This window comes from Atta colombica, unplaced genomic scaffold (genome assembly GCF_001594045.1).
Source record: "Atta colombica isolate Treedump-2 unplaced genomic scaffold, Acol1.0 scaffold274, whole genome shotgun sequence".
NCBI lineage: Eukaryota > Metazoa > Arthropoda > Insecta > Hymenoptera > Formicidae > Atta > Atta colombica.
Genome location: NW_017259375.1, coordinates 2,194,494 through 2,210,257, shown reverse-complemented (window position 1 = coordinate 2,210,257; position 15,764 = coordinate 2,194,494). Strand labels below are relative to the sequence as shown.

Sequence of the window (15,764 nt, the reverse complement as noted above, 5' to 3'; positions counted from 1 at the left end):
TATTATTAATAATTAAATATTATATTGTTACTTATCACAAAATAATTGGAATATCAATAAATTTTTTCTCATTCTCTTTCTCTTTCTTTATTTCACGAAGAATAAAGGTAAAGGAAATATTTTTATGATAGTCTTTTTAATTTTATTAATCACTAATAATACAACATGGCAGTTTATTATTTTTTTAATTTTATCAATCAATACGAGTACAATATTTACATATGGAATAGCGTGAACTACGCTGATCAAAAATTATACAAATTAATCATAATTAATAATAATTTATAAACTATTGACTGCTTCAAAAAAAGTATAAATCTGAAATATAAGTCGATTGCATTAACGTAAGACACAAAATATGATAACGTAAGTATAACAAATTTGCATTCATAATTGGATGAACTAAAAATTCGTCAAGTATGCGCGATTAAAATTTGTAAAAATTTCAAACAATCCAAATTTAGATTAAAAGTTGACGTCTTTTTGAAGCAGTCTCTATTAAGCGACAAAGGTACATAAAATCACGTTTTTAGGTCGACAATTAATACGTTAATACTTGCAAGTATACGTACGCCTTAGTCTCCTACGCTGTAAAAATAGCTGTACATTTTGTAATGTTATTATAACTCCTACGCTCTATACAATCTAACGTAAAAATTTCGGCTGCGAATCTTTTACGTTTTATGTAAGGCGAACATAAATAACTAATAGAATGTTTTGTAACACCTCGATTCACGTTGAAGACCGGCAAATTTCCCGACTCAATCGTAAAAAGTATCCGTAGCACACCGTCGCTAATTCTTCGAGTCAAATAAACGATTTGCATATCCAACAGCTACTCATTATAGTCGATAATCACGATGCTCCCAGTTTTATGACATAATATAAATTCGATATACGGGATATACAAATTTATGCGAATATCGAGGGGCAATTCTACAGTGAAAAAAAAGATTGGCTGCTGCAGTAAATTAGATGATAAAATATGGCATAACATTTTTAATTAGCTGTAGCAGCCAATTAAAAATGCTATGCCATATTTTATCATCTAATTTACTGCAGCAGCCAATCTTTTTTTTCACTGTAGAATTGCCCCTTTATCCTTTTTTTTTCAATATATGGAATTTTATTTAACATTGCACTTTTTGTCTTGATTATTAGTAACTGTACAGAATCACGTGATTTATTCTTGTAAGTCAAGCTCCACTCGATGTAATAAATCTGGTTCTGAAAACGGATTAAATAATTTAGAAATTTTTGAACTCGAGCAGCAAGTAGATTGCTGTTTCTTATGATAGTTACCCTTTCGATTTTCTTCAATGTAGAGACTCGCCCTTTGAGAACGTCTATTCTCGTTGGAATATCTAATTCTAGGTTCAATTCTCTGGGCTGGAACATAGGTCGGTGTAGTAAAATCGTCAGGGCCTTCTATAACAGGAGTATTCGATCTTTTCCTGCAGATCACCACACCGATAATCACTCCAATACCGATAAGGATCAACGCTATCGCACCTTTAAATTCAGAGTTGTATTATGTAAAGAGAGTAAATATAAAATTTATTAGTCTATATTCTTTAATAGATTATATAATTAAAGAAAATAAATTAAAATATTACAATATATGTATAATAGGAATTTAAAATATAAAAATTCATAAATATGTTACAACTTTTGCTTTCAGAAATAGCTTTTTTCTGATATACGAAAAAAATGTATGCTACTATGTCTTTTGATTATAATATTATATAAAGTAAAAGTAATAAAATTTTTTAATATAATTTATAAAAATTTAGAAACGCGCAAAAAAAAGAATTTTGTATTTCCAGTTAAATTTATTCGTGGAAAATTAAACCATGGTTTTCAAAATAATTAGGAGAAATTAAGCGAAATTAAAAAATCACCAGCATCGATTTTACCTGTACCTGTCAGTGCAATAACGATGATCATATTTTCGGAGCTCGCTTGCGGTAGCGCCTTTTTCAGATCTTCTAAAAAGATCCCGCTCCTCTCCATTTTTCCACCGATAGGTTCGACGACCCTAATGTGTTCCAAAAGAGCAGGTTCGCTCATGCCACGTCCATTGACGGCGTAAATATATACCGTGTAATCGTAGCCTGGTTCAAGATCATGAAGCTGAAAATTCGGAGTCGGATTCATATCCTGATATATAGGTGGAGATTCCCCGACCATTCCCTGATCGCTCTGAGGCGTTTGAAGGGTGTGAGGTCCGATATGGCCGATCCCAGAACTCCTGAGAGACCCCCGTACTTCCAACAAAAAGTGTTGCGGCGATCCGCCGTCCGATCCCGGGATGCAATTAACCTCCAGCGAGCTGGTCTCATTGTGCAACGCACAGTCTAATGGTGGTTGCGGTGGTTCTGAGCGATAAAAAAAAAATTGGCATTTAAGTCGCAATGAAGATGTAACTCTTTTAACTTTTATAGGACGGAAAAGCCATTATAGTGCTAAAACAGTATCTTATTTTGAGGTAAGAAATAATAAATTATAACAAATCTTACTCAAGGAAAAGCTGTAAAATTAAAAAAAATAAACCTCCATATAAAGATTAAAGAGATTTTAAAAATCCGCAGATAAAAAATTTATATTTTAATTATTCAAGTTTATTTTTATTCGGAGACGTATAACTTCTTTCATTACGAATGTTAATAAAGGCGCGAGAAGATAACGTAATTAATGGCTGATAACTCACTAGCAGGTACGATGTTAAATATACAGGGTGTCCTTTGCCGTCCGATGCCGTTGCTCGCCCAGCAAGCCAACGTACCGTAATCGGTTTCGGTGTTAGGGGTGTATTCTAGCATGCTCACGAGCCCTTTATTTTCGACTCTCGAGTTCGGCATAGGTAGAACATCGCCAACAGTGCCGTTGTAAGTCCATGAAAATCGTACATAATCGTCAGGCAATGCTTCCACCTCGCATTTGAGCAATATCGTCTCGTGTCGAGCAACGGCGATCTCTCTTCTCTCGTTATCTTTTCTGCATCTCGGTGCATCTGTCAAATGTTTGGCATTGTTAGCAAAAATATAAGAAAAGCAGGCAAATCATACACAAAAATATTAAGTGTTATTTTATTGAATTATATCAAGTATTAATATAAATATATAAAATTAATTAATATGATACTATATATAATTGTTAATTATTTTTAAGTTTGTAAGATTGTTTTAGCAAAGTTTAATATTTCCATTGCGATATTCTAATCAAAATAATCAATTAATTTTTTCAAACTTATCAAATTTTCATCAAACTTATAAACGAATATTTAAATCAAATCAGACAATCTTGACATAACTAATTTATCAATGGAAGTTTATCAATGGACATTGCTACCTAAGACGCAAAAACAGTTCGTTTTTACGAAAGTAAGTCTCGCGCAGTATCTTAATAAATATAATGACTACTCACATTTCATGTGAATAAAAAGCGGCGGGCTGTGAGTTTCTCCCACGGCATTCATAGCTACGCAGGAATACTCGCCGACGTGTATGAGTGCGAGCACACGGAGGGTCAGCGAGTTAGAAGCTAGCAGAATTCCGGCGCTTACGTCGTGCTCCAGCCGTTGATTCTAAGAACAAGGATTTGAGTAACGGTCAATCATGTTGGATTATGAGTCTCTTTTTCTCTTCTTCTCTTTCTACTTACATCGTGGTACCAAGTCACTTGTGTCGGTGGCGGATTGCTCTGAACGTCGCAGACCAACTTGAGATCGTCGCCCTCCCTCAAAGTGTCCAAGACGTAACCATTAGCCAAACGAGCGACAACTACTGGAGCATCTGTTTTTTTTTTTATAATTGAAGAGATTGCGTCATTATTTGTTATAGTACTTGATTTTGCAACGAATATTTAATAGAGAATTTAAAATATAAAAGACAGATTCTTTAAAAAATATTTTTTATGGCATTTGCTATTTTACTAAAATTTTAAATAATATATTTAAGAAGTTCTTGGATACGTTTATACATTCGATATTGTATATTTAGCGAGAAAAATTTATTGTAATTCGAAAATCACAAACATTGTTTGTGAAAATCACAAGAAGACTCACAAGAGATGCGAAGTATTTTAATTTCTTCAAGCACTCCTCCGGGAAATCTTGGATTTTCAGCCCGGCAGACTAGTTCCTTGCCATCGTCATCCTTGCTGAGGACCAAAGCTACTTTGCTTACTGTCGAGTTACTCCTTTGTGTGGTGGATACATTGGGATCGCTCATTACGTGTTCGCCGAGTCTCCAAATGATCCTAGCCGCTGGAGAACTACCCCACGTCTCACATCTAGCAGCGATTGGACGACCAGCGAAAATCTGTTCCTCGCTCAAAACAATCTTCACGATTGCTGGTTTAACTGAAATATAAGAGTTGATAGTAAAATATTAAATTATGCGGATAAAAATATTAAGTATTAGCATTATTATGATTGTATTAAAAAAAATTATAGTTATATCAATTTAATTCGAGATATTACGAGATACTCCAACTTCAATTTGAAACTGTATTTCAAAATTAACAACTACTCGACGCGCAGTTTGCATAAATGGGAAAATTGTATAAATTTATGTGAAAATATTACGCATATTATTAGATCCGCTTTGAACGAATAAGATACTTTTCACTTATTTTACTAAAATACTAATCCTTGCTAAAATACTAATCCTTCACTGCTACATGAAGGGAAATGGAATATTTGAGTATGACATATCTAACCTAATTTGATTGCTTATAACTTTCGTAAAAATGAAAATATTGTAAAAAATTTATTTCAATCAAAATTTCAGACATTAATAGTGTATCTTAATTAATAAAAAAATTATATAAGCAATAGAAAAAGAAAGCTGGTTATAATTGAGATATCGAAACACCAAAGAGTTAAGTTATTTGAAAATCTCATTTCTATGTTTCGTGCTAGTATCTTTGTTGGGTCTTTTTGATCGATTTTAGATTTCTAATATAAGAAGACACGAAGGCAAGCAGCATGTGGAAGTCTAACAAGTAACATACTTCGCCGTCAAAAATTTACATCTGCGGATGTAGGCACGACGGATGATTTCTGCGAGATGCAAAAAACTATGAGCGAGCCGAAATCCTCGTCGGCATTGCCCCACGAAAATAACAGTCCAAGGGAGGGCCAGATGCTCGCCGACCCGAACCGTATATTTTTACTTTTGGACGACAATTCTGCGAAATACGACCGTCAAAGGAATTAAGGAGATCCACGCGAAATGGTTGGAATTCATTTCGCTTCCGCTGCGGGTCAGTTGCTCGCAACTATATTTAAATTTCTTTCTTTGCTATGAAATATTTCGAGGTGCAAAAGAATTTTGAAAGGATGAAACCAAGAAAAAAAGGGGTAATTAAATGGAAAATCAGATCTGTCTGTTGAAAAATATGTAATATATTAAATAATTTCTTCATATTTAAGTTTCATTGAATAATGGAAAATGGCAAGAAATAATTTATCTTTATTTAAACTATAATTTGCTCTTTTTATCTTCAAATGTAAGCATGTTTAGATTCGAACGCCATCCTTTTTCAAGGAGGTTGCAACAAGTGTTTTCCCTGTGCCTCTTATAGATGCAAAGTGTTACGATTTTCCTATTTAGCTCGACCTAAAAATAAATACGAGAGGAAGGCGTAGAAACGGAAGCGCAATGTGTCGATCGAATAAAACGTGCCAAGAGTGCCCTTTAACACGCGCCGCTTGAGACTGCCTTTTAGCACGTGCTTAGGATTTAGTGAACGGCCTTGAAGTGTGTGTTCGTGTGTATGTGTGTATTTCTTCAATTTTATTTTAAGCAGATGTCACGTTAACGCGGCATTTATGATCCATTTCTTAGTAATGTCATCCTTTGCATTTCATCACTTGAACATGAAAAAAGTGTGAAAAAAACGTCGGAAGATCCTTGACTCGAAATCCTCGATAGGACATGATCATCAAAAGATTTACGAGCTTGTATAATCAAAATCATAATTAGAAATCAGAAAGCTTGAAAATATAATCACGTGTTGTCTTTCAAAATTTTCTTGAGATTAATTTTAATTTCTTCAAAATTATCTAAATTTCGCTTTGAATAAGATGCGATACTTACGATATATGTCAAGAGGCACTTCACGAATGATAGGTTTCTCCATTGGACCGGATTGAGCCCTGCATTCGAGTTTCGCTCCCCACAGTGATCTAGTGACTGTGTCGATGAACAAGTGATTCTCTGTAAATCTGCTCGACGAGCCGATAGATGAAGTATCGACTACGCCATCCAGGAGCTCACCGTCCTTCCACCATGTCACTGAGGGCTTAGGTTTACCTGTAAATCAATCATACACATGGTTTTTTTATCAATCGATTCTCTTAATACGATTTATACGAATATTACTTGCAAGCTGATATAATGGCCACATTTTTCAGCAAAAGTCAACGTTTAATAAGCGCTTTACAAAATCAATAAGCGCGTCGCAAAATAAATATTCTCCTGAATGCAGTTATTCATGGTTGGTTTATACATTTAGATCTAGCGAGGAATCAAAAACTTGAAGTTATATATTTAAAAGTACAAATATTTTAAGAAAAAATTTCCAACGGAAACTTTGAAAATTTTTCATTCCGCAACTTTTTATTAGCTTAGGATGTGTTTGTAATCCCGTATATATAGAGAGAAGTTAACTGATTTTTTGACTGATACTTTTCGTTAAGTATAGCCAGAACATCTTCAAAAAATTTTACAACACTTGCAAGTTTTTTTTGTTAAACGCGGCCAATTTAATAATAATGATAACTTTTACATACATTGAATAATGACAGAAATGCACAAGTATGCGTTATAAAACTTAAGAAGATGAGACTTTACCTCCAGCTACTTGACATATCAAAGCAAGATTGTAACCTTCGAGAAAGGGGCCGCCCACCCCCGTCACCTCTCGTCCTTGGGCATCATATATCACAGGCTTACTTGGCTGTTCTAAAACAGTCAAACGCGATGGTGTAACAAATGTTTCATCGCTCTCTTGTAACTTTTGAAAGGCGATAGTTACCAACTAGAGTCAAGTTCACGCGAAAGTTTCGCGTCGGAGAGTCCACGAAGTCCACTCTACACCTGAAGACTCCCTGGTCTTTCAACGTCACTTTGGTGACTTTTAATTTCGCTCGATGACCATCACCAACTTGGAAGTATGTTCGTCTTCCGAGGTCGTCGCTAACTGCCCAGTGGATAGCGCTAATCAAGCTACCGTTTCTCGCGTCCAAACTGCAGAGAGGAACATTTAAACTATATTAAACTATACTGTATAATATAGTATAAAATATTTTATATCATATTATATTATATTATTATATTACATTGAAAATGAAATATTAAGTTTTAATAAATATTTATTTGAATAGTTCTAAGTAAATATTTATTAAATGTAAACATTTATTAACTGTAATTAAATGTTTACTTATAATTAGTATATTCAAAGAAATATATATTAAGATTTTTAATTTTTTAAATGTATTAAATTATAATGTAATATTATAAAAATAACGATTAACTAGATTATATTTTGATTCGAATTATTGTTTAAACAAGTAAGTAGTTTTTTTTTCAAATTAGAGCATTCAAGCAAATGAGCACGAACGAATAAATAAACAACTCGCTTTAGTAAACAAAACGTAAACGATTTCGTGGAATAAAAATATTGAGCATTGTCACATGAAGGAATATACGAAATAGAGACGCATCTCACAGCCTCTCCAAGTCTCAATTTCACGCGCTATATCCTGTTATTACAAACGAGATTCTAGCGACCAAGCATGCGGACGGAATAACATTACATCGAAGATCAGGAAAATGCTATTTTCTCTAAAGCATCGAAAACTTATTGTACATATGTGTGTCCAATATTACTATTTTTAAAATAATCTAAAAATTTAAAGAACGCGAAAAGAAATATGCTATTAAATATTTCCTCTTTGAAATGTTTCTCTTAAAATCAGGAGATTTATTTTTATTTTTTTAAGATAAAAATATTTGCTTGAGCAATTTATTTTTTTTTTTTTCGTTATTTAAGAAATGTCTCTTTCAAGTCGAGGCGCCATCAATTCATTCAAGAGGAATTTTCTAGGCTAAGCTTCTCTATCGCGATCTTAAGCATTTCCGGTACGGAAACTCGGTAAACATCGCGCTTTCGCCAATTGGCTCTTAGTGGCTAAATTCGCGTCGTCTATTCGCGGCCGAAAAAAAGGACAGTTGGCAGACTCGCCACTCACGTATTTAGCCTCTTAGCTTTAGAGAGCTGACTATTGCGCAATAACGACAGGAAATCGTTCCAGTCAGGCGGTGGAAAAACGGACAGCTGAAAATGGAAAAAGAGATATCAGCTGAAACTGTTTACCACACGTCCGCGCAATTCGTCGTTGATATGCGATTGACGACGATTTTCGCCAAATACGTCGTCAAAGTCGGAAGCGACGCAGGACGGAAAGTTCCATCTTGTGTAACCTAGATTATGTGTCGTGAAATTGAGCAAAGCCATCTTCTATCCATCGAAACGAGAATATGATGGTTCTTCGAATGCACGAAATGTCCTCCGTTACGAAGAATTCTGAGATGTAAAACGCCAAAAGCAACTGATCGACTGATTCTTAAATCATGCGCGTTCAATCAGTCAAGTCGTAATTCGAGTCATTATCATGAAACTATTGAAAAAAATAAATTGATCCACGTTTATGCGATAAATAACTTCAATAATAAAAAATTTCTCATTTTATATACACAAAAAGAGAGATTTGTTAAAACAACTAAAAACTTCACTGATGTAAACTTCAATAAATCTATACCCATAACACAGCCATTTTTTTATTTTTATTTTTATTTTTTTTATTAAATTAGCGAAGTTGTACAGCTGAATAAAATTAGCGATTATAGAAAATCAGTCCAATATATATAGATCAAAATTTTTAACAAAACATGATATCTAAAGATGCGTATTTTTGCTGTTATAATGGAAAAAACTTGTTACATTAGCAATTTTCATTGTATCAAAGAACTGAATTAGTATACTGATAATTGCTTACAAACATAATATCTTCGTTGCAATAAATCATCAAATCTTAGTTGCAGATATTAAACTCGCGCAAATTCTAGCTTTGCTGAACTCAATTTGGTTTGTTTTCATAATTGAAATAAAAGGTATGAATATATTTACGATAAAACATTTCATTGTCGGATTCGAAGCACCGCAAATTCCTTTCGACTTGGTGCGATTTGTTTTTTTTTTCTTTTCTTTCTGCCATTTTCGCGACCATTTCAGTGACTATCGGAAACGCGAATCCGCGAGAGTCTGTGAGAAACGCTTCACCAGCAGAAGGCACAAATAACTAGAGACTGCTTTATGTTCCATCCTCGCAATTCGCTTGCTTTCCTTTGATGCTCTACGATTTCCCTTTTGCTTGGTGTATTTCTTCTATGAAGGTCCTTTGATATTATCCGGAACTGCTCTCTTGTGAGCCTTATAACCATTATGTTTCTATTAACCACTCGCTGACAATTTCCTTCATCGTTCACATTACACAATGCACTTTCGTATTTCACTTTTAACTATCTGTATTTTCTCGAGAATTTCTACGAAATTTATAAACTTTCATCGAGAAAGTAAGATATATTTACATTAATAAAAACGTGATATTAATGTTGTTCAATTTTTCATAATTTATTTTTTATTTTATAATGACAATTTTTTATAATTACTTCGGTAACATCTTTTCTTTATTTTCTTTCGCAAAATGGAAAAAATATATTTAAAAAATTACATATATTATTTAAAAAATGATATATATAATAAGATTAAAGTAACTGGTGTATTTACATAATGTTTTATATTACACTTTAATTTTTTACCAAACGCAATACGAAAATTTAAAACATAGACCATAATGAAGTAATAAAAATTCATAGATAATAATTCTTTCAAACACACGCGACTTTTACATATGGTTCCATTTATTTTTCATAGACGAACGATGGTAGTTAATGAGGAAATGTTTTACTTTATGATTCCAGAGACCGTTTTCGTAAATAAGCGATGCCTCGCGCTCTGTTTAATGCCTGTGTCAGTTGAAAAGGGTCTTCGATCGACTGCTATTCCTGAATCTCTGGGTCGTGTTATGAAATTCCATCATCCCACACTTCCGATCGTGGAAATTCGGTCGAATTATTTATACAGTCCTGATCTAGCTTAACTTGAATTTCCTCATGTACGCACCAATACCACGTAATGCATCCATTTCTATAATCGTGCACGCGATGAATCTTTGAATAAAGTAGATATGCCACGATGGCAAATAATGATTTTCGAAACATTTCTTAAAAATCGTATACCTCGATTTAGAAATTAAAATTTATTTATTTTTATTTTTAATGTATTGTGTTAAAAATTAATATTGAACAAATACGAATATATTAACATATATTTATGTGTACACATCATATATATTAAACAATATTTTATATAAATTTACGATTCTCATTAACTTTACATTATTAATATAATTGTTTATTAATATTGTTTACATTATTAATATTGTTATAAATTATAAAGCATTATTTAGTATCAAAAATATTAAAATGCTCATCAATTTAACAATGATATAAGACCAAAAAAAGACCGGCATACAGTTTATAGAATTAGATACATATTCATATGGAAATATTTCACACAAGGACGAGATTCATTTTGACCGAATATAGAACTCCTCTAATTTAATTAAATTTATTCTCATCGGTCCAAATTCGTATCATAATTATATATAAAACATATTAATGTCTTACAAAAATTTTATATTAATATTTACAAGATATAAGAGTTTCAAATTTGATAATTGTAATTATTTTAAATATGTCATAATTAAGATTAATAATTAGTCGTTTTTAATAAAATTTTAATCTAATTTTATATATATATATACCTAAAAACAATTTTCAGCATTGAAATGTAGGCTGCGCTTAGTTGCATAGACAGTTAATGAACCGTGATATTTATATATGTCGTGAGCAGAGCACGTCAGAGGTGTCCATAATGAGAGTTCATGCTCGGGCCTAGCCTAGTGCTGGGATATTTCGAGATGTGGCTTCAGAACAATGGCATCCCATTCCCCAATAACGCGGAGCTAGCCGGCATTCGGCAGAAAGTTAGCCACGTGAATCCGTTCTTGTGGGTTCTTAGAAAACAGGAAATTGACAGCAAGAATATTTTTAAGCTTTTAGACCGCACTCAGAAAAAAAAATGTTTTAAGAACGTTTTTAAGAAATGTATTCTGATCCTCATATAAATTTGTGAACATAGGCTTTCCACAGATCTCTACGTCTCTTTCTTCTAATTTTTGTGGTGTGATTCGTAGCTTGGTTATGATTCGTAAAATTAATGGCAACATCTTTCGCAGAGTTAAACTCAGATAGGTTGATGTCCTAGCTTCGTAGCTTTAGCGCCACGTAAAAATAGTCGGATCGGGGTAGGATTATTTTTAAAATGCAAAACTTGCCTGTAGAGTGGTATTCCAGCATTGTCCTTGAACCAGAGAACCATGTTAACCGAATCCTCCGGCATCGGTGGTGTGATGTCGCATGGCAGTTCCACATCATCGCCTTCGGTGGCCCAGACTAATCTCACGGGCACTGAAAGAGGAAAAATTGCATATTTTCTACATCTGCGATATTTTTCTTCTTATTCTAAACTTTTTTTTATCACAATTTTAGCACTTGATTCTACAAAATCCAACCAAGAGATTTAGAAAATAGAAGGTTGGAATATTTTGTTCGTTCAAAATTATGATCAATATCCATCGTACATCGACTTATTTAAAAAATCGAGATACAAATCTTTCCCGTGATATATGAATCATATGTTTTATGCGATTATGTCCTCGAACGGCTGTCAGAAGATTACATGAATCAACGACTACATAAATTATCGTACAAACATTAGCAAAAATACTTTTGAAAATATTGTCCTAATCCTTGTTTTCTAGTTTATTCTAGTTTATAATTTCTAGTTCATGTTATTATTAAATAAAAAAAAAAGTTAAATTCTACATATTTTACAAATATGAGCATATTTATTAAATTTTATATACGCATCTGTATATGTAACTAAATATTATTTAATATACACGAAATTTTCAAATTATTAATTGCAAAATATTTAGTTGGATTTAATTGCAAGAATTTTGGAATTGATAAATTGATATATTTCAGAGTAAACAAATTGAGATTTAGATATGACTAAGAATATTCTTGGTCTGTTGTCTTCAAGCTTCTTCACATAACACAATCGTTCCCTCGCAACTCTGCTAGTTTATCGCACAATTGCAACCGCGACAGTGGACATCAGTTCGATGCACCATTGTCCATGATTTTACGCGGCCCTCAGCGTGGGATTTAAACTTAGATTCGCCACACACCGTTATGAAGTACCAGTGCAGAAAATAGAAACGATATAACGTAAGCCGACGGCCGACCGGACAGCCGTCGTCGCACGTGCACGAGGCGCGCTGCTGTTAATGCACATTGCGGTATGCCATTGATAACTTTTCCATTGTGAGCACACATCTCGAGACGTCTCTCGTTGGATATTTTATCGAGTTCCCATTTTTTTTTGTCTTTGACAGAACACAATAGACTTGTGATGCAGTGTTACGATGATAATATGTGAATGAAAAGATTCTTCAAGTACAAATTATCCTATAGAAGATATAGAGGAGAAAGATAATAAGGAACAAAAGTTATATAAACAATAGTAAATGAAAATTCATGGTGAAATATCCAATACAAATAAGCGAAGAAAGTCATATTCGTTTTGAACTTATTAGCAAAATTATTAAATTGCTTGTTAATTTAATTTGTAATATTACTCCACACTGAAAAAATGATTTGATTGAAAATGGATAAAGCAGAAGATGATTATATTCTGATTAGATTCTGATTATATTAATGATCAATCAAAATTTCGGTTATCTCAATTAGAATTTTAGTAGATTTAATCAGAAATCTTTTTGTTAAATACTAAAAAATTTTCTGGTTAAATTTATTAAAATTCTAATTGAGGTAATCGGAATTCTGATTGATATAATCAGAATCCCTGATTTGTCCATTTTCAACCAGACATTTTTCTTAGTACAGCTTCACTTTAAAACTGTTTCAAGATTGATAAATAATCAGTGAGATAATTTTTACTTAAACTGGAAATTGTAAGATTCACTCAAAAATATTAAGAACCAAGATCCGCTTTAACTGAATATGATTTTCTTCGCTTATTTATGTTAAAAGTAACATAAATTTTCATGTCATTACTTATTCCTGTAAAACCGGACTGAGTTTAGCAAAGCGGATGCATCTCTTCTGTGCATAACATCATGCACGTGGCTACGCGAGCGAATAAACGACGGTGTCGCTCGTGAGGAACTGCTTCATTAGTACGCCGCTACATGTTTCATCACTCTCAACGAGCCTTTAAGAACCCGATGAGAGGGTTGTGACTAACCGCCCTGTCGAGTTTTACATTGGTGGTTAGGCATTCTTGCCATACACTCAGCGGCGCATTTGCACCTGTTGAAGCGCGGAATCTTGAAACTTTAGATTTATTACATAATTTTATATATTACAACTTGAAAAGATTTGAAAAATCTTACATATATACCTTTTATCACGTTCCTTTTTTTATGCATTCGATGCATGTGCAAGGAATTGCAAACAAATTGAAAAAATTGTTAACATTTGTTTTTCCTATAATTTTTATTTTTAAGAATATATCAATTCACATGCACAACAATCTATATCTTGAAATAATAAACTAAATGAAAATTCTTTATGATATAATTCATCCGTTTTTATTATCAGTTTATCATTGCTTCGCATTCTCTTTGAAACAAAAACGATCATTCTCTTTTTTATTCCTCTCTTTATGGCATGATATGTATTTCTTCTATTTTCAATCTCACGAAAAAAAAAAACATAAGAGCTTGCGGTTAAAAAAAGAGTAGATCTGTTGTTTTTAAGCGGTTGGCCACTCCGTTACTGCATCCACCTGTCTTCCACGCGAGGAAAAAATGAATATACAGTTCACGGACCCCGAAGTGGATCGCTGCGCACGTTCCTCTTGTTCTTTTTCTTTTCTTTTTTTTGTTTTAATGTAAGAAACAAAGATATCTTCTCTTTCTTTTTTCTCTTCCAGAAGAATCTTCAGATCGGAAAAAAGATGCTTGCGCATCGGGTGGTTATGTAAATAATAGTCGGCCGAGGAATAACTTCGCTATTTTTGTATCGTGTGTTCGTTGGGAAATCGCGTTTCCGGCGACTCGCGTCTATTTCCGTGCGGGTCGTAGCCTGGCCTCTTTCCTTGCCCTTCCTTTCACTCGATCGTACATCTATCCGCAAATCAAATTCGCGGTCATGTTTATTATGCAATGAAGTTTTTTCATCTCATAAAAGATCATTGATTCTAAAAAGATAACGTAAAAAAACATGAAATTTACATTTAAAAACTTGTTGATTCTTCATTATTTATATAAGAATCGATATTTAAAATAAAAGATTTAAGTAAAAAATGGCACATACAGTGAATCAATTCATGAACTATTACTAGAAGTAATAATATTACTAATAATTTTTTAAAATAATATTGATATAAGGATTGTCCAAGAAAAAAACCTTCCCACACAAAAACTCATATATCCTCCAAACCACTTAAAAAAAAAAAAACAATTTTTTAATTTAGTAGGCTTTGCAATGAATGTAAGAAAAGATTGAAACAGTTAGTTTCGTAATCGCTTTGTTCTCAGTTGCAAAATGGCAAATGAAGTAGAAACACGCAAATCCATAATCAAAATTTTTCAAGAACACCCGGAGTGGAGTTTCATCAAAATCGCGCGGGAGGCGAGAGTTTGCAGGAAAACAGTGTCAATAGTCATTAGGCGTTTCAAGGAAGACTTGACTCAACTGTAAAAAAGGATCTGGAAGGAAAAAGGGTTTTCAGAGTCCAAAAACAGCGAAAGAGGGCATCCGAGGAAGTGACCGAGACCACCATAAAAAGTATGATGGAGGGGATTCCAGAACTTTACACATAAAAATGAAAGTTTCATTCAAAATATAAAATTTCATTAAAAAATATAAAATGATTAATAATAGTAATATTAACTGATGTGAAAGCTTAATATATCAAATTTAAGTCTAAAGAGTTATGAAGGCCGAAATTACTAGGAATTCTTGTTTGAGAAATAGGTAATATATCTCATTTCGATGTTCAGTAATTATTTACGAAGAACATGTGGCCACCTATCTAAATTATCCGGATCTATTTCCAAATAACGAGCCACACGCAACCCGACAATTATGTCGATATTCTCGGTCGACCACCTTCTGTTCCTTATTCGACCACCCTGCGAGCTGTCTATCCCAAGGGTCGCCTGAGGGATGGAAAAGGAGAGTACATCGAGATAGCTTTGACCACTTTGTATGATAATTTTACCAATGCTCTGACCTATGTATCCCGCGTTTCCTCGTTACATTAGTCAAACCTGTTTCGCTTTCAAAGGGCAATCCTTTCTCTATGTTTCACCTCTATTTTATCGTTCGACCCTTGAGTTTAAACATTGACGACGTAATGTTTCACGATCAGTGTCGGAACGATATAAAACAGAATGTGATTTTATCTTTCACAAAATACACACGTATAACACTTTAGCATTTCATTACAACTAAATTCATGAATAATTTCATAGA

At 33.2% G+C, this 15,764-nt stretch overlaps 1 protein-coding gene across 2 annotated transcripts in view; it reads right to left on the bottom strand.

Moving 5' to 3' along the window:
• Nucleotides 1-1,097: 1,097 nt before the first annotated feature.
• The window catches only part of LOC108689641 (neural cell adhesion molecule 1), a 19,642-nt gene continuing 4,975 nt past the window's right edge, over nt 1,098-15,764 (bottom strand). The window contains exons 2-12 of one of the 2 annotated variants that reach the window (XM_018196498.1): nt 11,531-11,663; nt 7,045-7,256; nt 6,861-6,971; nt 6,105-6,320; nt 4,067-4,363; nt 3,664-3,794; nt 3,427-3,586; nt 2,711-3,013; nt 1,917-2,378; nt 1,303-1,512; nt 1,098-1,227 (exon numbers count right to left, since the gene is read on the bottom strand). In XM_018196498.1, the coding sequence (XP_018051987.1) occupies nt 1,184-1,227; nt 1,303-1,512; nt 1,917-2,378; nt 2,711-3,013; nt 3,427-3,586; nt 3,664-3,794; nt 4,067-4,363; nt 6,105-6,320; nt 6,861-6,971; nt 7,045-7,256; nt 11,531-11,663 (2,279 nt within the window). In that variant the 3' untranslated portion in view covers nt 1,098-1,183. The remainder of the gene's footprint in view (nt 1,228-1,302; nt 1,513-1,916; nt 2,379-2,710; nt 3,014-3,426; nt 3,587-3,663; nt 3,795-4,066; nt 4,364-6,104; nt 6,321-6,860; nt 6,972-7,044; nt 7,257-11,530; nt 11,664-15,764) is intronic. The other variant, XM_018196499.1, reaches the window with a different exon arrangement.